Source organism: Danio rerio, chromosome 23 (assembly GCF_052040795.2).
Source record: "Danio rerio strain M-AB ecotype USA chromosome 23, GRCz13ab, whole genome shotgun sequence".
Lineage (NCBI taxonomy): Eukaryota > Metazoa > Chordata > Actinopteri > Cypriniformes > Danionidae > Danio > Danio rerio.
The window spans coordinates 31,510,290-31,532,826 of record NC_141043.1 but is presented as its reverse complement, the minus strand read 5'-3'; the positions used below and the strand labels follow the sequence as shown (position 1 = coordinate 31,532,826).

Below are 22,537 nucleotides of genomic sequence, written 5' to 3'. Positions count from 1 at the left end.
TAGGAATAATAATATGTTTGATGGTAAGATTTGAAGAGATGAATTCTGGGAGATTTTCCAACATACCAGTGCCAGCACCTCTTGGAGCCGGGAGAGCAATTCGGATGCAACTCTTGGCAGTTTCCGTAAAGCACTCTGGATTGCGACAGGCCGCTGGGCCAAGGACTCGCAGGATGTAGTTAATTTCCCTGGAGCCCAGACTACCTGACACCACACCTGAAGTAGTGCTTCCTGCACCACTGGTGACTGCAGAACGTACCACCTGAGAAAAGAGAGTGAGCAGGTTAGAGAGAGAATTTATTGCCATATCAGCTTCAATAGAGATTTCATGGCAAAAACAGATACAATTTACAAACACTTCATAAATAACCACAGACGCACGATGTATCGGCAGCCATATCAATATTGGCCGATAAATGCTATTTATAATGTTATGTGTCCGATGTCAAAATTAGGCCGATATTTTTAAGCCGATAGATTGCGTAATTGTACAGAACTGCCTGCCTCAGGCATGCATGGATAGAACTTGTTCAGACTTGTCCAGTGCACTGTATCTGTATTTAGCTGTTCGCTTGTATGGTGGCTCTGAACTATCAAAACATCTCTCCAAACACTTTTTCAGAGATTACATATTTGTAACACTTTTTATTTAAGAACATTTGAGCTGGTTTCAGTTCATTTTCAATTTAATTAAAATATATTTATTTTACTTGTTTATTATTTAAATCCCATTTTGTTATTTAACCTATTATTTTATTCATGTTAATTTGCTATGCAAAGTAAAGTAAATACATTTTTGGCATGCTGACTTATGTGAAATGGTGAATATAGGTTTATATAATCACTTTGCAATTTTGAAATTATTGTTTTTTTTTTTGCTTTGAGTAGACTATTCAGTTCATAAGACCAGATCAAACTTTCATGAAGTTTTTTTTTAATATAAAATCAGTTGTTTACTGTATAACATTTGGAAATATTTATATTTATCGTCTAGTATATTGGTTGTCGGCCTCCAAATCTTAACAGTTATCGATTATCGATATTGCCCAAAAAATCCATATCGGTGCATCCCTATAAATAACACCTTTTTTAGAATGCATAGATGATCAACAATCAAATACATAAACAATAAAGGTAACATTTTACTTGAAGGGGGTGTTCATGAGACTGTCGTGCCTAGGACTGGGTGATTAATCGATAAGTAATTGAAATTAACATTGAGGTTAATTTTTCCAGGTTAATTTTTTCAATTATTTTCCCTACCGCGTGTGGACTTGCATGACCCCGAACTGTTAAGGCTAATTTATACTTCTGCATCGAATGCATGGGTATGGTTTGGTGCAGCATTTACACGGCCGCATACCTCTTAAAAAATTTTTTTTAACTTCAAATCACTATGATTGGAAGCTGTGCCTTGAGATGGCATATTTTCTCTTTAAAATTTATATTTTATAATAAAAATTTCTTTACAGAAGAGATACTAGACTAGATTTAGATGAGCTACTAATTATTTTCTACTTTTAATATGAAAAACATAAATAATTAAGTTAGTCACTTTTTTATAAGAAAAAGTGACTGTTGGTTTTAGGCAATGCGTTAATTAATTTTAGTTGTTCAATGTTATTGTTCAGTAAATAATCATAGATAGTGTGCGTTTCCTTCAATTATTTTAAAATAATGCCCCCTTCATTCAAAATCTCTCATTTGTAATATGCGAGCATATTTACTTTTCAAAACTTATCAGTGAACTATGAAGGCAACAAGATATAATAAATAAATCAAATAAATGTTCAATTAATCAAGATTGATTTTAGGCAAAATCGCCCAGCCCTAGTCATGCCACCTTTATAACCATGACATGACACACTTCATGAATATGGAGATTTTACACATGCGTTTGACAACAGTCCCGCGCTCATAGTTGTCATTTTAAATACAAGATGATGCCGTTTAAAATGTCTGTCATGACAACTTTAAATAAATAAATGCATCACAACCTGTCACTGTTTTTGACAACTTGACATTACCAAGACAAAGTTATTTGTCATAAATCTGTCATAAACATGCTCATGAGGCCATAATCACTTTAGTAGAATAAAATGAATTTGTCATTAAAATTTCTCAGTAAGTGTGTATACTGTCACTTATTACATTTTTTTCTAGTAGCATCATTAATATTTAATGACACTTCATTGATAAACTCAATTTGTACCACTGTAGAAGAAGTCTAGAAAAACATTAATCATGCGGTTATAAAATTCATGACAGTTATAATGGTCTCATGACTATCATGTTTATGACAAGTTACGTTGTCTTGGTAATCTCTTGGTAATGTCAAGTTGTCATGACAAAGACACTGACAGGTTACAATGCATTTATATCATGTTGACATGTCAAACAATATAACAATTTAAATTGACAACTCAGCTAATGACATTTCAAATACACTTGTCATCAGCATGCATAAAATATAATACATGTGTGTGTCATGTCGTGATTTTAAGAGCACACTCATGAACACACTCTTCAAGTAAAATGTTACCACAAATTATATCAAAATCTAAAGGTTTAAGGTCTACTTTCATTAAAAATTCACATTTAAAAATGTTAAAGTCTGAATGAGGCGGTTGAAGTTCAATATGGATAAAACATTCCAGACCCGATATGAAAAACCTATCATTTAGGTGAATATGCACCTTCTCCATAGTGTGCCGCAGTGTGGCCGGGTCCTCTATGATGTGGCGGAAGAGCAGGGTGACCAATGGGGTGAAGCCATTAAAGCCTGAGCTCTGGGTGAGATTCAGAATCATGCGGGTGCTCTTGAGCTCTGCAAACATCATGGCGTAATGGTGTGTGCGTGTGAGGCGCAGACAGAGCCGCAAGGTGGCGTGCAAAGTGTCTGGGTCCACAGGAACACTGATCATGCTGACACAGGCACGGATTAAAATGGTGATCATGTCTTCTGTCAGCCCCTGCACAACGATACCACTAGAACCAGAGGGGTCCTGGAGAACTGACGGAGCTGCTGGGGTTGAATCCTTCAGCTCAGATTCTTCTTTAGGGGGCGCCATCTCTACAGCCACAGAGCTGGAATCTGAAATGGCCATAAAAAAAAACAACTTCAAATTAAATACATGAGATTACATTACCGTATCACTAACAATTTACTATTTTTTTTTTCTTTGAGGAGTCACATCTGCAGACATCAGAAGAATATTCGTGTCAGGAATTAGTGGATGATTTATTTTATGATAGGGTCTCAGATCACTACAGAGGACTATACATTTGCTCAGTAAATATCAGGGCACAGCAAAATGCCTACCTGTGTCAGTCTGTGTTTCCTCAGTCTTTGCTCTCTGTTCACTCTCCTCTCTCTCCGTGTCAGTAACACTTCCGGATTTTGTTGCCTTGGGAATGCGTGGCACCCGCTGTACCGTCAACATAACTGGTCGTCTGTTGCCAGTCTCCTCATTTACCTAAAAAAATAAAAAAATAGGAAGATACAAAGAGTAAGACTTACTGCTCATTCTAAAACTATTGGCATGATTTCAAATAAACATGTTAATCGTCAATGAATCATATTTCAGCTTCCAGATGATCCATGAAACACGTTTAATCCAGGTTTTATACATTACCTGCACCATGGTGTTGAACTGGACAGTGTATCTCCTGCGGCCAGCTGTAAATCGGACACTGGTCTCTCCTGCCCTCCATGCAGAGTCAATAGTGCTGTTGTTACTTGCACTGTAGCTGCACCAGCGGCCTGAACGGTCATCAAACCAGCGCCAGTTATTCCCATTGGGCTGGAGGTACTATAATGACATAGAAAAGGAAAAAACAAAACACTTGTTATGATATCATTCAAAGTTTGATTATAAATTACTGCACCCTCATCTTTTAGCCCCTACCTTGTTCATCTGAGCTCTTCGTTTGGATGAAACAGCCATTTTCTCATAAAAGTCAATAAGTAGGAGCACAGGGGTGATCCATCTAAATATAAAAACAGGTTAAAGTCACCATGAAATCGAAATGATCAAAATCAAGCATGTCGTAGATGTTTTTTTTTCCCATTAAAGTGTCCTCATAATCTTTCATTAAAACTCGCAACAACATCTCTATTGACATTTTTGATACAACGAAAGCATGATACTCACACAATCATAGAAATGGCAAATGCACTTTGTTCAGACTTAATTAACTTAATTTCTATGCACTTTGATGTCACTTTAAATACTATTGCATCATCTTTTTTCAGGGTTCTTAAACCTTTTCCAAAGTCAAATTTAAGCAGTTTTCATAAGCATTTTTAAACTTTTATAGTGCTTAACAAGTGTGGCAAATCACATATATAGACTTACATACATATACATACTTCCTCACACCTTTCAGATGCTATTTGTAGGCCTACACATAACCTGCAGATTTCTGAGCCCATCAATCTATGTATTACGAAAGTGTGTAAATGTATTTATGTATGCAGCTTTTAAATAAATTTAAGCAGTAATATTGAATTACACAAATATTGAGTTAACTTTCAATCTGTAAAGTAATACAAGTAATACTTTGTCCTTCAGTGGATATTTTTTATGAGACCAACTGTAGCTTTGTTTACTAAACAAGTGGTTCTAACTGGATTTTAATCCTTAAATAAAAGTTATGTTCTTGATTTATTTTGCGTTAGGTTTTCATCTCTGACTGTCAAAATCATTCTGAAGATTTAATTTTAACTAAATTCTAAAAAAAAAAAAAAAAAAAAAAAGAAAGAAAAAGTTCTGCAAACTCTGTCAGGCACTGGCTCTTTGTTATAGTCAGGGTTCATGCACATTTTTACTACTATAATTCCATGACTTTTCCAGAACTTTCAAGTACATTTTCATGACGTAATGTTTACATATTTACTTTATTCTTTACTATATTTTATTTATCTATGCTTGTAAGTTATTTGTTATTACTTGAGATTCACTCTTCTACAAAATCCCCCCTGGGATGTATATTGTGATGTCAGCCTTTTCCGATATCATGCAGTCCTAATTCAAGATATTTGTTAAACTAATTTTCATGACTTTGTGGGTTTTTCTGTTTTTCCAACTCATTTTTTAGGCCTGGAACATGCCATGTCAAAATTCCATGACTTTTCCAAGTTTTCCCTGACCGTATGAACCCTGTATAGTATTCTAAAGTATTCAAGGGCAAGCTTGCCCCAAGCTCAACACTAAGGCCCCGTTTACACTAATGCATTTTCGTTTTAAAACGCATAAGTTTTGCTACGGTTACGCCAACTGTCCACACTACGCCGGAGTTTGAGCGCTGAAAACGGATCGTTTTCAAAACGCTGGAGAGCCCGTTTTCATTCTAAAAGGCTGCTGCTCCGTCTCAGTGTGGATGAAGGAAAACGGAGACATCTGAAAAGGCGGGGCTGCCGACATTTGCCTCTCTGATTGGGGCTTTTCCTCAATATTAAGTAGCCTAACACACACAGTTCAGTCCTGCATCCTCTCCTTGTAAGTTAAGACTTCGCAAGTTTGATCAAGGCTGCAGTCTCCCCTTCTCAGTTTGATATGGAAAGCAGACTACCGAGGACATGGATAAATCTTCAAAGGGAACAGTGTACTTTATAACTTCATTCACATCACTCTGGCTACGTTGTTTCACTTTCTCAACAATAAAATCTAAACATGATTTAAGGAACTGCCTACTTTCATTTTAATATTGGCAACTAAACAGACAGTCACAGCAGAATAGTTAAGGCGTTGTGCTGCATATATGAGCGTCTCACTGTGTGGATATTTATAACAAAACGAAGCCTGTAACAATTGCCCCCTTTCAATTTCAATGAAAATACGAAACATACCCACTCTTTTGCTGTATATCAGTTTTAATAATCAATAATGGCCATTATAAAAGTAAAACATACAAAAAGTTTATAAATTTTAGGAAATAAAGGCAAGCGATCAGTCAATATACAGAATGTAGGCTATGTTGTTACATTAATCATTAACTTAACTTTGCGCTTAGCCAAAACACGTTACCAGAGAACAAGTAATAGATTCCAATGACCAAAGTCAGGGAATATGTCGTTAGATAAAGACAATAAGATGAATGAAATATCACGTTCAATAAATATAGCGAGATTGGATCCAGCGGGAGATGCTTGATGAGCACTACGACTAGCACAGCTCTCATCTGGGTAGAGAGGCAGCAGCTCTTGCCCGAGAGTGTATGTGTGGTCACGTGATGTGCGTTTTCAGCGTTTTGGTGTGGACGGAGAGCTGTTTAGAAACGCTGGGTAAAACTCTAGTGTGGACGCGGATCGTTTTCAATCTAAAACACCGTTTTAAAACTAAAACGCATTAGTGTAAACGGGGCCTAAAAATGTCATGCCATTTACTCTCTTAAATGTAATTTATCGTACGTTAAATATATGCATGTATTAACAACCTTGCATCTTAAATGTATATTTGTTTTCATTTCATGCATTATTTACTCATTAAATGGTAATCTATATGCATTTGCTATTCTGTCAATGCTTAAGCCAAAAGCACAGTTAAAAAAAAGACAAGCAGATCACACTACAGATAAATGCTCAGACTCCAGAGTTTTTTTATTTTATGCTAGTTTGTTTTTTGTTGTAGGTAATTGTATTGAAATAGTTAAAAAATATGACCTATTTAGTAACAAATTATAATGAAACTAAATTCTCAAGAACCTAATTCAAAATTGAAGCACTTTTTAAAGCTTGAAAACACTAGATTAAAAAAAAAAATGTTTTTCAAGGATTTCCAGCACCCGTACGAACCCTGTATTCTATGCCAACTTCAAAAGAAATCTTGCAAATATCTTGTTTACATATCAATTTACCAAAACAACTTCAAAGTAACGAATATAGCCTCAAGCATAACATTATTCCCTTATAAACAAACTCAGCTGCTCGGTTTCTAACATGCTTGGGTCAGCAGAGCTTTCTAGGAATGCTGACGTCTGAGCGCCAACTGATCAGTCATGCAGACAAGGGAAGGACAGCGACTCACTTGGGCGTTTGGATGTCCTTCTGCTCTTTGGCAGCTTGCAGACAGGGCTGCACCACCTCCAACAGCTTAATCAGCACAGTCAAGACACCACTGCTCTCCACCACCCGAGCGCAGGAGAGTTTCAGCTCCTACAGCACAGAGCATGACACATCAGACTGGCTCCAGATCCTCCAGTGCATGGTGTATTAATAAACAGTGATGATGTGTGCAGCAGACCGTTTACCTCAAAGAGCAGCGTGAGCAGCAGGATGCGGGTGGCCAGGTTGGAGGCCTGAGGGAGGGTCGCCATCTGTCTGGTCCACTCAGAGACTGTTTTGGTGTCGCTGGTGGTTAGCGGCACTGCAGCCTTTATCAACACGTCAGCAGCCTCCCACACCTTTGTGGAATAAATAAATAATAAACAAATACATCCAAGCATATAGATGAGAATAGGGATGCAAACCAAAACTCAGTATACAACCATAATTTTAGTTTTAAAACACATAAGTTTTGCTACAGTTATGCCTTCACACTACCCCAGAGTTTTCGAGCCCTGAAAATGGAGCACAAAAGTTCAGACTTGCATCCTTTCCTTGTAAATCCAGACTTTGCAAATTTATAATGCAAGTTTATAATGAACTCAAGAAGGACACAATGTGTAAATCTTCAAATGCAACAGCAGTTTAATATTATAACGTCATTCACCTTGGTTATGTTTCACTATCTTAACAATAAAATGAAAACACAACAATGCACTGTATCTTAATTTTTATATTACCAACTTAAACATTGCAGACACCAATAATGTTAAGGCATCATGTACATTTTTATATGACCACTGTATGCAAATTTATAACAAAACAAAGCCTAATAACTACCTGAAAACAAGTAAACTAATAGATTTAAAAGACCGGCTCGTAAGATATACGTCTACACCAGATGAATTGTAGATCGCATTAAAGAACTACAGACAGATGAGATCCAGCAGCCGATTCTGGATAGACTGGCCGACGTTAGGCTGCTCTCAGCTGGGCAGGTGTGCTCAGAGCTCCTGCTGACTGCCTGAAGCTCAGACGCAAGAATACGCTGAAGCCACTTTGGCAAGAGTGAGTTTATGGTCATGTGATGTGCGTTTTCAGCAGTGTAGTGTGGATGGAGATCTTTTTAAAAACGCTAGACGAAATATCAGTGTGGATGTATATTGTTTTTGTTTTAAAACTAAAATATATTAGTGTAAACGGGGCCTAAATCCTACCCATTCAAAAAGCACTGTTAATGGTTCAACAATAATGATGGTCTACTGGTCTGAAGACGGTGAAATGAAATTTGGGGTTGAATAATAGCTGCGTCCCAAATCGCACACTTATGCACTATTCTACGCCATTTTGTAGTATAGTGTAAGTAGTGTGTTCACACTGAAAACTCTAAAAATAATAAGTGCACTTTAATTACCCGGATGATGCACTCATTCAGCCACTAAAATGGAGTGTGGAATGATGAACACTTCACGCACTCAACGACCACAGGTTTGCTTACATAGCGGAAGGGGCGGAGCTATCGGACGCACATGTTGAATAACTTTATTTATTTTGGATGGTGAAAGCAAATTTCTTCTACGAGAGTGATTATAGCGCCTCCCGATGGTGAATGCGGCAATACTCACGGCAGGTATTATTTGATAATTCGGTCGTTTATTTCACTGATTTGGCAACCGTCAAACGTCATATCAGGGAAACGGTTTGAATATCCGCTTAGTAAAAAAAACAGTGTGCCATTTGGGACGACACTACATACATGTACTATCCTGTTGAGTAAGTGCATAAGTACATAGTGCATGAGTGCATAGTGTAATGAAAACCAAGTTTTTAGCTTTTGCTTGTTAATCGTTTCTTTTTATGCATCTGTAAGGTTCTAACTATATAACAATTATGGCAAATTATTTGTACTGTAAATGTCCCAGGTGGCAGAGAATTCTTTAACACAAATGATTTCATTTCAAATACAACACAAATGGTTTTATTTCAAATAAAATATTTGGTTTATTTATAAAAAATAATAATAATAAAAACTAAGAAATAAAAACTTCAGACATAATCTTCCAGCAATAGTTTTCTATATTTACATTAATATTCTCCTCTAAGTGATTAAGATGTTGAGCTATAGGATATTTGCATATTATATAGCAAAAAATAATATAGGCATCAAGTCCCAAAATGTGCACAATTTAAAGACAAAATAGAATCAGAATGTCATAGAAGAAAAATGTGACCCCAAAACTCCTTTTTAGCAAATAAGACTAGATAAAACTTTGTAATTCCTTGGTGAATATTATTAGTCTACAACCACTGTGGATTTTAGTAATTTTACTGATTGTGTATGAGCAATGCTTAGCAACCCCAAAAAACCCTATTAAAATAAGTATGATGAATTAGTGCAGATATAGATACACTGACCTGATTGACCACTTGTCTAAGGATGAGGTCTCTGTATTCAGGGCCGTTTCTTTTAATAGCAGTCATGAGCAGATCACAGAGGCGGTAGACTGTGTCCGGCAGCTCATCGAGCAGGTGGAAGCAGCCAGGCAGCATGGAGTCTGTGAAGGCATGAAGCTCAGTGGTGTCAAGAGGCTCTGCTTCCAGAAAGCGCTCCAGACAACGAGCTTCTTCCTCCTCTACCCGCTCCCTCGCTCTCCTCTCCTCCTCCTCACGCCTGCGAGCTGCTTCCTGCAGACAAAAAGGAATGGGTTAGATTTGAGTGTCTGTTTAATGGCAGAGAAAGTTTTCTGAAGAAGATGAGAAGCAGACATGTGAGGTGACCTATGCTGTGCTGCTCAATTATTCCTATTTTTATATAATGTGTGTGTGTGTGAGTGCCCACCTCAGGTGAGTCTGAGCGCTGCTCCATGCTAACTTCTTGACCTAGAGACATGGCAATGGCCCGCATCATCTGGTCTTCTTCAGACATGGTGAACTCCTACAGAAACAAAGCTCAGAGTGACTACACTAGCTTATGCCTTGTGTGTGCATCCTGTCTGCATGTATGTGTGTGTGTGTATTTGTGAGTATGAGTGTATGGGAGAAAGACAGAGGGTTTTGTCTGTGTTGGTTAGGGTCTTACTCTGACAGCCGCGCTGAGCAGTGGTGGAGGGTGTGTGAGCAGGTACTCAGTGGCCTGTTCCATAGTGCTGGTGTTCAGCAAAGCCTCCATTGCGTGCTCTCTGGAGAAGCCCATGTCCATTAGCTGTGAAAGAGGTAGAGATTTGGTTGATTAGCTCTTTTTTCAAATATTAAAGACTTAGTTCACAAATATTACATATTAATACACTTAACAGGGCCTTTTTATGGTAAGAAATTAAATGATCAAAGCCCAAAAATACTACTATAATATTAATGCTTGAAATTCTTGAAATCCTTGAAAAAGAATTTTAAAAGTCAAATTTAAATGCAGCAGGAATATCTAATAACAGGAAGTGACATACCTGTGTGAGCTGAGCTTGGTTGACCTGTGGCTCTCTGCGTGCTGTAGTAGAGTTGCTGGTCTCCTCTGTAGAGCCTCCAGCAGTGTTTCCATTGGCACCTGCAGCCACTGCTTCTCCAACTACTCCGGCTGTTCCTGAAGGGCCGCTGGCTGGCGCAGTGCTTGCGGAGCTGCTTTCCTCTTCAGGCCGAGCAGTGCCCTCCCTCTCTTTGGAGAGTCGCTCCTGGATGATCGGTTCTCCTCGGAGGATGTGGCACAGAATGGCCAGCATGGACTCAGCCATGCGTCCACCATAGACTTTCAGGGGTTTTCGGTTCCACAGGTTACGGATACAGCTGAATGCGGCCTACAACAAATTAGAAATTCTTCACAAACGACTCAATCCTACTTCGTTCATTTATATTGGCATGAATGGCATTCATACCTTCTGAGTGACAATGAGAAAGCGCAAGGCGCTGAACTGCGGGGCAGTGAATGTTGCTCCAGGCACTTTAGCAGGTAGGGAATGTGGAGAGTCCAGAACAGTGCTGGGGTTCACCATTTTCTCTACTAGCATTAACCAGGCGTCTAGGAACTCTCCAGTTCCATCAGGCAGCTCTGAGTGTTCCAAGCCTTCAGACACGGGCACTTTACCTCCCATGGACAAGGCCCAGTTAAATGTCCTGATGAACATCAACAATTATTTTTCTTGTCATGATAAATATAATACAGTGCTGCCCACAGGTTTGAAATATACTTGCGGTGGTAGACGGATTGAAACACACCTTTTACCCACAATTCATTAAGTAATTCATTATTTAATATTTCTCGCGCATGCGTGCAGTCAGCTGCAAAAACACATACAAATAACAGCAACTGTAGAAAGTGAACGTAAAACCAGAATCCCGGACATATTAGGAGATTCAGAAACTACGGCCGAACGCATTGTGGCGCAAAAGACGTGTCTCTGTGGATCTGCAGAGCTCGTACACGTGAAATTGTGAGTATTGATAGTTCTTGCAGACACAGAACCATCAGTAGGAAATGTGCAGAGAGAGAGAAGATTTTCCACTGGTTAATCGATCGCGAATGTTTGCCTTTCTTGGGCGAATAAAGTGTAAAAGGATTATAATAATAGTAGGGGTGTGCGATTTGTGGAAAATATCTAATTGCATATTTTTTGACAGATTTCAATTTTATTTGTGATTTAATTGTGTAGTCAAGCTTTAGCTCAATCTGTATTGTAGCTTCATACGGTTAAAATGAAGTGGAACTGAAAAAATATAAACTTGTATTAGCTAACAACTCTGAAATTGTACTTTGCTTGCTACTAGATTGAGTGTCACTGGCAATACTTTTAGTTCACATTTTAGCAAGACACTCCTCATATAGTCGCATGTGGTACTTTTTTTAGGTGCTAGTAGTTGTATTTTCTCATGGTGTGGCAACAACTCTGCCACAGCTCTTACAAAACTAGCTGTTTTGTTTGGTTTTTGTGACTTTGAATGCAAGATATTTCCATACTACCGACGTGCTACTTTTCTTTGATATTAATTTATCTATTAATGTTTTTGAAGAGGCAGACGGCATCTTCCCAACCATTCGCACTAACCTGTTTGTTTGTTTTTTTTATTGTGAATGTTCCGAATAGTTTGATTGCACAATTCTGATTGGACAGAACGAAACTGTGCTCAGTCAATTGGCTAGTAAGCCAGTCACACACAGACGGCAGTCACGCATTTGATCTGGGTGGAGGAAGTTAAATAATCTACATTTTATATTGCAGTCTCTCGCGATTCGCCAATCACAATGTTTCAAATCACATTTGCAATTTGATTTGGATTAAATTGCACAGCCCTAGATTACAGTATTATTTACGCATCTCCACTCTAGTCTAAGTTTGAGAAGCACTGTAATACCAATAAAATAATCCAATCCAGCACAATAACTGAATTAAGTTTCCATTCAGTTTTAAATTTACCATTGTTTTAGTGGGGATATCCAAAAGTAATTTTGTACAATAAAAACATGGTCATTATATTTAGGCAATATTAAGCGATTATATTAAGCGCAACCTGGACATTTTTATATTTCTTCTGTGGAACAACACTGTTGACAGTAAACTATACCTATTAATTGACAGTCATTTGAAATAGCAAAATGCTACCGCTGTATCACAAATAAATTGTACAAATAGAATACAACTTACAACAGAATATCATAAACGACATATTTGACTGATTATATATAAAAAAAAAGAATAGAACTGTAGTTTACAAATAGTTTACTAATTGTTATCTGTTTACTAAATAAAATGTAAATTTACATACTGGTGGAGCCCTAGCCTAAAGAACAGAAAACACTTTTTAACTCACTCAAACAACGCATCATGTCCACCAGAACAGAAGAACTTCTGCAGCATCAGATGGTATGGGTACTTCCTCTCATCAAACAGCATGGGTGAAGTGAAACCCACAGAGCAGATAAAGAAAGTCAGCCTGATTAGAACAGAGAAGCACATTGATATTAGTTACAGACACTTTTACTAAAGGAAGGAAGTAGGACTAAAAGCAGTTCCGCTTATCATACAATCTTAAGATACAAAAGGTATATTCCGATTTACAGGGTGAACAAGGCAGCAGCAGTATTTACCTGAAGCGTGGTGTTGGTGTGTAGGGAGGAGGCTGCCAGCTCAAACCCTTGGTAAGGAGTTTAGTAAGAGAAGAAGCGGTGGCACGTGCTGCCGGTGTCGGGGCAGTTCCTGTGCTGGTGGTATGGTGAGAGCGCCGTTGACGAACAGGTGAGCCCACACAAAGCTTCACCAGCAGTCCAAACAGCTCAGCCAGAGCCCTCCCCAATCGAGACGAGGCTAGGGATATACAGAAAAGTACCAAGATGCAATTTATTCACAGTTTTACTGAGGAGTAGGTAGTAAATAAATCATTAAAGCTCCACTGGTGCTGACCTGAGAGCAGAGGCTTTATCTGTTTGATGCGTGTTGCCATGGCAGGGGTCAGTTTGGACTTGGTCTTGGGGTCAGTGGCTGTGGGCTCGTCCGTCTCCATTGAAGCCAGAGAGTCTCCATCCAGTCCCATTCCTTCCAGCAAACCCTGAGCAGAGGGATCCACCCCCGCAGACAAGGACTCGGTCTCAGCTGGTGGAGAGAGAAGGGCTTTAGAAAAGAAAAAGCAAATCTAAACCAGCAAAAAAAGACTTGAAACGAAACTAAAAGGAAATCAGGTGCAAAAAGACAGGAAAGAGGAAATCAATGAGAGAAATTGGCAGCTAAAACGACCCCCAAACAAAGTGTAAATATTAAATCATATTAAATAAGGAGGCAGAAAAAAATAATGAGCCTTATCATGAACTTGGATGAAGCATGAACTGGTACAATAGAGTAAATTGCAGTATTTTACCAGTTCTCCGTCCTGCAGCTGCAGTGCTACTGGAAGGTTTATCCTCTTTAGGCACAAGTTTCTGCATGTCAGCCTGACCAAACTCACAGCCAGGAGGCAAACTGCAAAATAAAAGACAAATCACTTATTTAAAAAAAAAGGTAACACACAACTACTGTCAAATTTCCAAATCATACATGTTTCAATCATTTGAAAACAGTAATGTGCCCTGGCTGACCACCTGTTATCAGCCTACTGTGTACTTGGGGCTCAGCTGTGATAAGAGCAGTCCTTACCTGTTTGGTGTACAGAGGGACAGTAGCACAGTGCTCTCCCACACCAGAGAGCAATACAGCTGACTCAGTTTGTTCAAAACACTAAGACCCAGTTGAGATCCCCATTGATTCACTGAGATAGCACGAATCTCGCTCTGAAAGGAGGAGCAAGAGATGCTGTTAGCTCCACCATAAGTCTTTCCATTAAAAAGCTACAATTCCCAAAACTTTGTTGACTTTCAGAATTTTATTCAAATAAATTATTAAATGAAAGAGCTTCAAACAGCTGCCTATTTGCGTACCTGTCCGACTCTGCAGGTATGAACGAACATGAGGATGTACGCATGTGCCGCTGTGAGGGCATGCAGCAGTGGGGTGGCGCGTGCAGACAGTGTGGCGTCTGTGACATGGCCTGCGTTAGCCAGCTCTCTGAGCAGAACAGAGCCTCCAGGAACCTCAATGGGCCGGTGAAGTGGCTCCAGAGCAGAGAGTATGCTGTCCAACTGACACAGACCCTCCTGGAGGACTTTTGGTTCATGAGATAAAGTCTAGGACACAATGAGCAAACAAAATAATCAAAACACTAAGTACAGAAAAATTAACTGACACATGAGGGCATTCAGTGGAAAAATCTGTTTATCCTGCGATGGGTGCAAGTCTTACCAGTATAGATTTGCAGACTCCTGCCACAGCTTGGCAGGCAGCAGAGGTGGGGAAGTCAATAGGCAGGTTTGGCAGCCCAAGGATGGACACCAGTGGTAGGAGTCCTTTCTGGTTGACAAATTCCTGACAGTGATCATCTGTTGTGTTGTTACTAAGAATGGACTCCACAAATTTCATCTAAAAGAAATCATGCACATATGTTAGAGTAAGATTAGATAGATTTAAAAAAAAAAAAAAAAAAAGTCTTAATGACGTTAATAATATTAACATTAGGAAATATTGCTAAGATACGAAGCAGGCTTCATCTATCTCAGATGCAGAAAAGCTAGTTCATGCTTTTATGACTTCTAGGCTGGATTATTATAATGTTCGGTTCGCTGGTTGCTCAGCATCCTCTATTAATGAACTTCAGTTAGTGCAAAATGCAGCTGCCAGAGTTCTTACCATGCCTAGAAAATATGATCACATCACCCCAATTTTATTACCCTTACACTGACTGCCTGTTAAGTTCCGTATTGATAATAAAATCTTAATTCCTACCTATAAAACGTTAAATAATCTAGCTCCTGTTTATCAAGCCAACCTTCTGTCTTGGTACAATCCAACCTGCTCTTTAAAATCTCCAAACTCAGGGCTTCTGATATTACCCAGAATAGCAACTAAAGGAGGCTCAACTAAAAGAGGTCGAGTCTTCTCATTTATGGCTACTGAACTCTGGAACACCCTTCCTGATAATGTTTGAGGCTAAGACACACTTTCTCCGTTCAAAACTAGATACAAGACCTATCTTTTTAGTAAAGCATATACACAAGGTATCACATAACGGTATGATGCATGAGTGTGCCCCATGCAGGTGAGTGGGCTTGACAAACCACCTGTAGGACACACTCTTTCTGTCTTAATGCACCAAGCATTTTGTTAGAAAATACGTTTGTTTTATATGTTTGTTTCTATGTTTATATAACTGTATATATGAGTGTATATAACTGCTCTTTTTATTTAACACAATTTTTGCATTGATATTTAATATCTCTTTCAAATACATTATAAACAGCAGCTACACTATTTTCTATGTTCTCATTTTCCACCTGGGGATAGTCTTCCTGAGGCAAGTAGATATCATGCAGCGCCACTGATGTGTTACAAGACCAATATCGAGAACCTCAAGGACAATACATACAAAGAGAATGTAACCATAAAGGTCTTCGAGGACAACACATACAATTCATTAAACATGTGCACATAGACATTACCTATATGCATTAATAATGCAGGTTAATCATGTCTGTATATAGTAACTTATATTGTATTGTAACTCTAACTTTTTGATTGTAATGCAATAATGTGCACCTTTTTTAAAACTGCTTTAAATTTTATTGTATAAAATGTATAAAATTTATAAAAAATAATTATTGTAAAAAGCGCTATAAAAATAAAGTTGAACTGAATTTAATTATAATTTGGAGACAAAGTATAAACAGGTAACTGCAAAGAACACAAGTCAGCACATACCACATTTAGAATGTAGTCCATGAGAGGAATGGGGATTCGTTCCTCTGTTCCCACCACTCTGCAAAAATAAATCATTTGTTAAAGATATTCATTAACATCTATTATTAACATCTGAAAAACACAGATTGCTTCCACATTACTGAAAGCAAGTAGTATCATTCTTCTTGCCTGACTTGACTAATGGTCAATCTATACCAAATATGGACTTTTGCCAAATATGTGTTAAGTGTTAAGCCAAGTGTTAAGCCAAATATGGACTTTTATTTTGACACACTGGCATTCAAATAATGCTTATTAAACGACCACTAGCCCTGACAGATCTATTTAGATAAGTTGAGTTTAAAACATATAATTTTGTTATTATTATTATCATCATCATCATCATGTAATATTTTAGTTTATTTATTAGTTGGAGTCACTAACTGCCTGTTGCTCTCTGGCTCCCCCTGCTGTTGGCTAAAGGTATGCAGAGCCTCCTCTTCCTCCTCATCCTCACTGGACGCCTCCTCTGCAGCATGGTTTGATCGGGCTGGTGGCACTGTAACGGTCCCATCTGCTTTTTGTATGGAGGGTTTCTGGCAGATGTACTCCGGTGATCTGCCCAAGTTGCAGATCTCCTCTAGCAACTGTAAAAGGTCAGGACAGTAACCAAATTCAAGCAATCAGAATGACTTTTAAAGTTTAAATATGTAAATGATACAGCAATAAAAGGCCATTTCACGTGTCAAAATATTTGTCACTTTACCTTGATAATGGCTGTTGTTGCATCCGTTTTAAGTGTGGGCTGGTGCCGCATAAGCTCGTCTACAGCGCTGCCCAAGTTAGAAGCAGTGTCACCTGAAAAACATCCTGACTGTTAGAAACAGATTTCCATTCTCCAAACATAAGACCGTGACTGTAGAGAAATGGATTAACCTATAGAGGCCACTCACCTAGAGGGTCAGAGCTACGTCTGCGCCGCATGGCAGGCAGGTAGTCTGGTGAGAGCAGCACCTTGAACAGCCGCTCAAAGGGCTGGCACTGCACAAATGAGTGCAGACCACGAGCATTCAAGCACAGGGCACTGAAGACATTAGGCAGAGAACCCAGAACCTCTCTGGTGGCAGGGACCTGTGGAAACAAACGGTTCTTAAGATTGTGTAATGAGCTGCTGAAATGTGTCAAATTGAAAACGATGGAACATTATCCACCTTGTTTTAAATGTAACAATAGGTTGCTTGAATGTGTAAGGCTTTTTGTGTTAGCCTTCAAGCTGCCGTCAATGTTTTGTAAATGGTTACAATTTACTACGCTTTGTACATTGATATTTTTTACCTACAGCAGGTAATGAATCAAAAGACTCTCACAAAACAGCTACTTTCTGCTAAGCAAAAGGCATCATAGGTTAAACTTGCAATGAGAGGAAAAAAACAAACAAGTCACATTGGTTTTTGTATGAATATATTTCCATGCAATGCATTAATATCTTTCTGCAATTTTAAATAATCCAAATGCTTTTTAACAGAATTTTATTGCGTGTTTGACATTAATTGTTGCTTTGAAATTTTAGCTTTTTTAAACTAAATATTTTAATAAATGTTTAAAAACAGACTGTTTGGTTAAAAAAGTAGTCCAAAACTAAGACCAGTCATCATATACAAAAGAAAGAATGGCAACACATTAGGGTTGGGTCAATCGCTGATGGCTGATAGACAACATGATGCTGAGCCGGCATCGCAATCCTCCGCCCCACCCGTCACAGCAGCAACTCGTTTGCAAAAAACACACTTAAGCCCCGTTTACACTAATACACCTTAGTTTTAAAATGGCATTTTAGAGCGAAAAACGATCCACATCCACACTGGCATTTCATCTAGCATTTGTGAAAAGATCTCCGTCCACACTATACCACTGAAAACACGTCACATGACCGCCCACACAAAACTGTCATGCGCTCTAGCATATGCGCATGTCTGAGCTCCAGGCAGTCAGCGGGTGCTTTGAGCACAAAACACAGAGAGCAGTGCACGTCAGACAGTTTATCAAGGATGTACCACTTAATCACGTCTCAGTATAGTTGGTAATAGTGATATTTAATTAAAGGGCACATAGTTTACCCCTTTTTTAAGATTTATTATTAATATTATGGTTCTTCTGAGTGACACCAAGACTAATAACCAAGCCCACTGGATTAACTTTGACTGAGGCACTGGATGCACCGCTCAGAACCGCGACATTTATTTAAAATGAAACTATTTAGATGGCGGTCTGTGGCGTGGCAGAAATTTGAAGTGTCCCGAATCATGGCTGGGTGCCGCGGACAGCCGCCGACTTGAATCAGCGTTGTGTGTACCCTGATAGAAACCTGTTTAGAATTCTAAATCCCATGGCGCGACGCTGAGCTTTGCTGAGCGTCACCTAGCGGCGCTTGTGGTATGCGACCTGCAGGCAAGTTAGTTTCATTTCATTTTCATTTCAAGTTCATTTTATTTTCAATCGAGCAACACGCACGTCATAACAGCGATCATGTGGTGAATGCTGACCTTGTGTTGAGCCCAATAAGCCTTACATCTAAAAATAGAGCAAGGGTGTTCCTTTAGTGACTCACACTCTGAAAATGGCGGATGTGAAACAAAAACTGAGGATATGGTGATGCGCGCCTGTCAATCAATATTGGTGGGTGGGGGGACCGCACACCTACGTCAAGTTGGGGTCGATCTAAAAACCGCTCCAATTGATCCACCGTTTTAATGTTAAATTGAAAAACAAAAAAGGACTGGATGTGTTTATATCACCCCAATATGATGGTCTCTACACTATACCTACATGTATGTCTGTCCAAACAGCTTAAAAAGTAGATTTTTCACCATCTTGTCTCTATCTAACGACTCTTCTGTCTTTTGAATCGATCAGGTAACGTGCCCAAGCGTCAGTACACTGCTTCAATCTTTCACTTTTACGCTTGTATTTAGTCATTTTAGTGAAAACCTCAGATACGGTTGGTTGGTTGTGCACCTTTTTTTTAACCAACAAAGTTTGTCAATGTCATTATAACGACAGTTCACTTTGCCTATTCATGCCAGAGTCCTGCAGAAAAAGTGATTGACAGGTGGTAATTTGTTATGATTTGATTATGGGTAAAACAAAGACCATGCGGGTCAGGTAGTTGAAACGGTAGGCTACAAATACTTAATACGAATCAATTAATCATTCATAAATAATTAATTCACCACCACCTACAACAACAATGCCATCGTCCATCGCAATGTTTCACATTAGACACTGTACAATGCCAAATTGGTCAACATCACCCAAACCTACTTGATGACTAATGTCGTTTTAGGCACTTCTTAGAGGTCTATTAGATTTTCACTGACAGACAAAACGTAGCCTTATTTTAGCCAAGCCAAATATGTTTAGATGTCTTAGACTTCTATTAAACAAAATCAATTGGAAGGTTTAGTTTCAGAAAATAGTATTTTCAGACAGGAAAATGGTGGATTTACAAAAAAGGGATATAGAGTATACTAACAACAAACAATGTTTGAGATTTACAGAAATCTAGGCATTTAGGACAGAGACAAATAAAAGTAGAGATAAAAGAAAATGTGAACAGCTAACTCACGTCTTTGATGAGCAGTGCATGTAGCATGACATCGGTGAGACCATTGTCCTGCAGAGATGATAGTAAAGAGGGCTCCTGGAACACAAACACGGTCACCACCTCCGTCGCTGAAACAAAACAAGTGAAAAAGTAAGAAAAAACAGGAACTCCCATAATTTTATAAAAACCAGATTCAATGATTTTTTAAAGCACCATTCATTTTAAAGCATTGTTATAAAGATGTCATTTTTAGAAATAGTCCGTTTTAAACAGTCATGTTCAAAGAACTTTCATAAAACTTAAGTTCAAAACTTGTAACAATTAAATGCGGTTTCTGAAATATTTATCAACCAAATAAATACTTGTATAAGTATAAATAAAAATTTATATTTAATTTATATTAAATTCAAGATTTATTAATTAAGAATCTCTAATTTTTTCTGTTTTTGACAGAAGCACAAAGTACAATTGATGAAACAGCACCATGAACAAGTTTAATTTCTGATGTAATTCAAACACTTTCAAGGACCCATGTTAGTTTTGAAGTACTTCTCAGGCCTTGAATTTATAAGTCTTAAATTTAATTACTTTCAAGATGTGTGGAAACCCTGAAAAAAACTATATAACGCAGGCAAACAAAGGTAAGATTGAAGCTAATTAATTCCACTTTATTCACAGGGCTGAGTGTGCCCTTTTAACCATATTGCTTTAGTGACTACTCTTTTGTAGAGGTGACCTTGAAGCCATATCCACGAGGAACTTAGCTAATATTTCAACGGCAGCAAAAGTACTGGCCTCAATGTGCTTACCCAGGAGAAACAGTGATGGTCCATAATACTCTGCATTACTGATAATGTGTTTCAGAGAGGTAGGAAGGGACCCATCCATTACTATAAAGAGAGCGCAGAGGCAAATAAAGCAAATAAAAACACTATTAAGAAATCACGTAAAAATTATATCATCATTAAATACGACGAGTTTCATACCATGGCGAATGCCATCAGAGAAAGCAGGGTCCTGAATGGCTTTTTTCAAAAAGTTTAACATGGATTTCAACAGAGCGGCCCTTTGAGGGATGCACTGCACTCCTGTTAGGAAAAACAAAAACAAAAAACAAATGTTAACAAATGGCCCAGATTTCCTAAACTGCACACCCACTGACTTGTGAGTTAGAGTACTTGGAGTATTTTTACCTGCTCTTGGGGTGCTGGATGCATTGCTTTGTGCTCGCGAATCGGTCTCTGCTCTGGAGCCAGAAGAAGTGGATGGTCCAGGACTGCTCTCCATGGCAACCTCGGACACTACATTAACAATCATGTTTTAATAATTTCATCAAAAACAGACATTAAAATAGAAAAGCAACAATCCCTAATTCTTTACTTCAATCATATGGATTTAGAACTGGATTATGTCATACAGACTAATTTTACTGTTTACTGCCATCTTTTTTTTTTGAAGCCTCCGACATTCTATACATATTCATTTTAAGACTGGGTATTGACAAGCTTTCCTTATATTTTATAGAAGTTTTTACAGCAGTGATTGAGCAAGTAGGCAAGACATGATTCAGTATTAAAATTTATTTTATGTTATGTTATTCTTTGTCCGTTTAAATTTCTTTTAAGCAAAAACCATTAGCAACGAGATGACTGGTTTACTGCAGCCCGAACATCTAAAGCAATCACCAAATTAGAGAGCAATGAAATGACATTTAAATGCTAGTTAAAATTGACATCATGCAGAGTTTCCATGTCCAAACACTCTATGAGATGACAAATGTGCTATAATTCAGAAAAAAAATCATAATCCTAAACTGTAATCTCCATGACAAAACCACAGATGGTCAGAGAGAGATTTATCTTTTATGAATCATTAATTAAAATATTGGTGCACACCAGTATGGTACAAGCATCGTGAGTTTTAGCTTACATGTGCAATATGAATAATGATGCTCCTAAACAGCACATGAGATTGTATTCTCAAATCTAATTCTTTCTGTGATTTATTGGATGGAATGCACGCTACAAATTTGGTTCATAAATCGACCAAATATATTTTTCAATATGCGTACTTGTGCCCTCATGAAACATCATTAACCGTCGCTAAAGTACTGTTACAAGTTCACAACTTGGCAAGTACGGACAAAATTCCCGGATGTGTACTTGCTCCGCCCCTTTTGTCAAGGACACGTCAAGAAGTGACTTGTGCAAACTTGCGAGGCACAGGTATGCAAGAACGCAACGCAACGCAACCAGCGAAAGCTAATAATGAAGGAGAAAACCTGCACGACTTTAAAAATACTCCTCTATTGTGTTACAAAATAAAGTTAAGAAATTCTCAGGCGAGATTGTAGTTTTTTTTTTTAAACTCAAACTTTCAGTTTATTTACAAAGATAGCACGTACTTGACGACATACTTTAATTTATAAGGACTCTGAGCCCCGTCTCTGTCATCACATGACCCGGTGAGAGCAGCTTTACATTGGCTAGTCTATCTTGGATGTACCACTGGATCTTGCCTGTCCAATGTAGTTGTGATATTTAATACATTTTGTGTATATCTAACAACCCGTTTTTGGTGTTTTAAATCAATTATTTGTTCTAAGATGCAATATTTAACAGTGTTATTTTGTTACGTTTTATAATT

The 22,537-nt window shown here is 38.2% G+C and overlaps 1 protein-coding gene across 42 annotated transcripts in view; it reads right to left on the bottom strand.

The window, feature by feature from the left end:
- Nucleotides 1-22,537, bottom strand: part of huwe1 (HECT, UBA and WWE domain containing E3 ubiquitin protein ligase 1) — a 78,691-nt gene that overhangs the window by 43,477 nt on the left and 12,677 nt on the right. For 31 of the 42 annotated variants that reach the window (XR_015522867.1, XM_087305835.1, XM_087305864.1 and 28 more), the window contains exons 16-42: nucleotides 21,085-21,192; nucleotides 20,878-20,979; nucleotides 20,701-20,781; nucleotides 19,913-20,019; nucleotides 17,241-17,418; nucleotides 17,054-17,145; nucleotides 16,732-16,934; nucleotides 16,309-16,366; nucleotides 14,797-14,973; nucleotides 14,436-14,681; nucleotides 14,155-14,288; nucleotides 13,880-13,980; nucleotides 13,429-13,617; nucleotides 13,116-13,332; nucleotides 12,839-12,961; nucleotides 10,909-11,146; nucleotides 10,486-10,830; nucleotides 10,125-10,247; nucleotides 9,885-9,980; nucleotides 9,461-9,730; nucleotides 7,252-7,404; nucleotides 7,029-7,156; nucleotides 3,909-3,990; nucleotides 3,636-3,812; nucleotides 3,323-3,476; nucleotides 2,697-3,094; nucleotides 67-262 (exon numbers count right to left, since the gene is read on the bottom strand). Coding sequence is in view for 41 of the 42 variants with exons in the window: in XM_087305835.1 (XP_087161961.1) it covers nucleotides 67-262; nucleotides 2,697-3,094; nucleotides 3,323-3,476; nucleotides 3,636-3,812; nucleotides 3,909-3,990; nucleotides 7,029-7,156; nucleotides 7,252-7,404; nucleotides 9,461-9,730; nucleotides 9,885-9,980; nucleotides 10,125-10,247; nucleotides 10,486-10,830; nucleotides 10,909-11,146; nucleotides 12,839-12,961; nucleotides 13,116-13,332; nucleotides 13,429-13,617; nucleotides 13,880-13,980; nucleotides 14,155-14,288; nucleotides 14,436-14,681; nucleotides 14,797-14,973; nucleotides 16,309-16,366; nucleotides 16,732-16,934; nucleotides 17,054-17,145; nucleotides 17,241-17,418; nucleotides 19,913-20,019; nucleotides 20,701-20,781; nucleotides 20,878-20,979; nucleotides 21,085-21,192 (4,476 nt within the window). In the remaining variant the exon portion in view is untranslated. The remainder of the gene's footprint in view (nucleotides 1-66; nucleotides 263-2,696; nucleotides 3,095-3,322; nucleotides 3,477-3,635; nucleotides 3,813-3,908; nucleotides 3,991-7,028; nucleotides 7,157-7,251; nucleotides 7,405-9,460; nucleotides 9,731-9,884; nucleotides 9,981-10,124; nucleotides 10,248-10,485; nucleotides 10,831-10,908; nucleotides 11,147-12,838; nucleotides 12,962-13,115; nucleotides 13,333-13,428; nucleotides 13,618-13,879; nucleotides 13,981-14,154; nucleotides 14,289-14,435; nucleotides 14,682-14,796; nucleotides 14,974-16,308; nucleotides 16,367-16,731; nucleotides 16,935-17,053; nucleotides 17,146-17,240; nucleotides 17,419-19,912; nucleotides 20,020-20,700; nucleotides 20,782-20,877; nucleotides 20,980-21,084; nucleotides 21,193-22,537) is intronic. The other 11 variants (XM_087305853.1, XM_087305861.1, XM_087305859.1 and 8 more) reach the window with 1 other exon arrangement.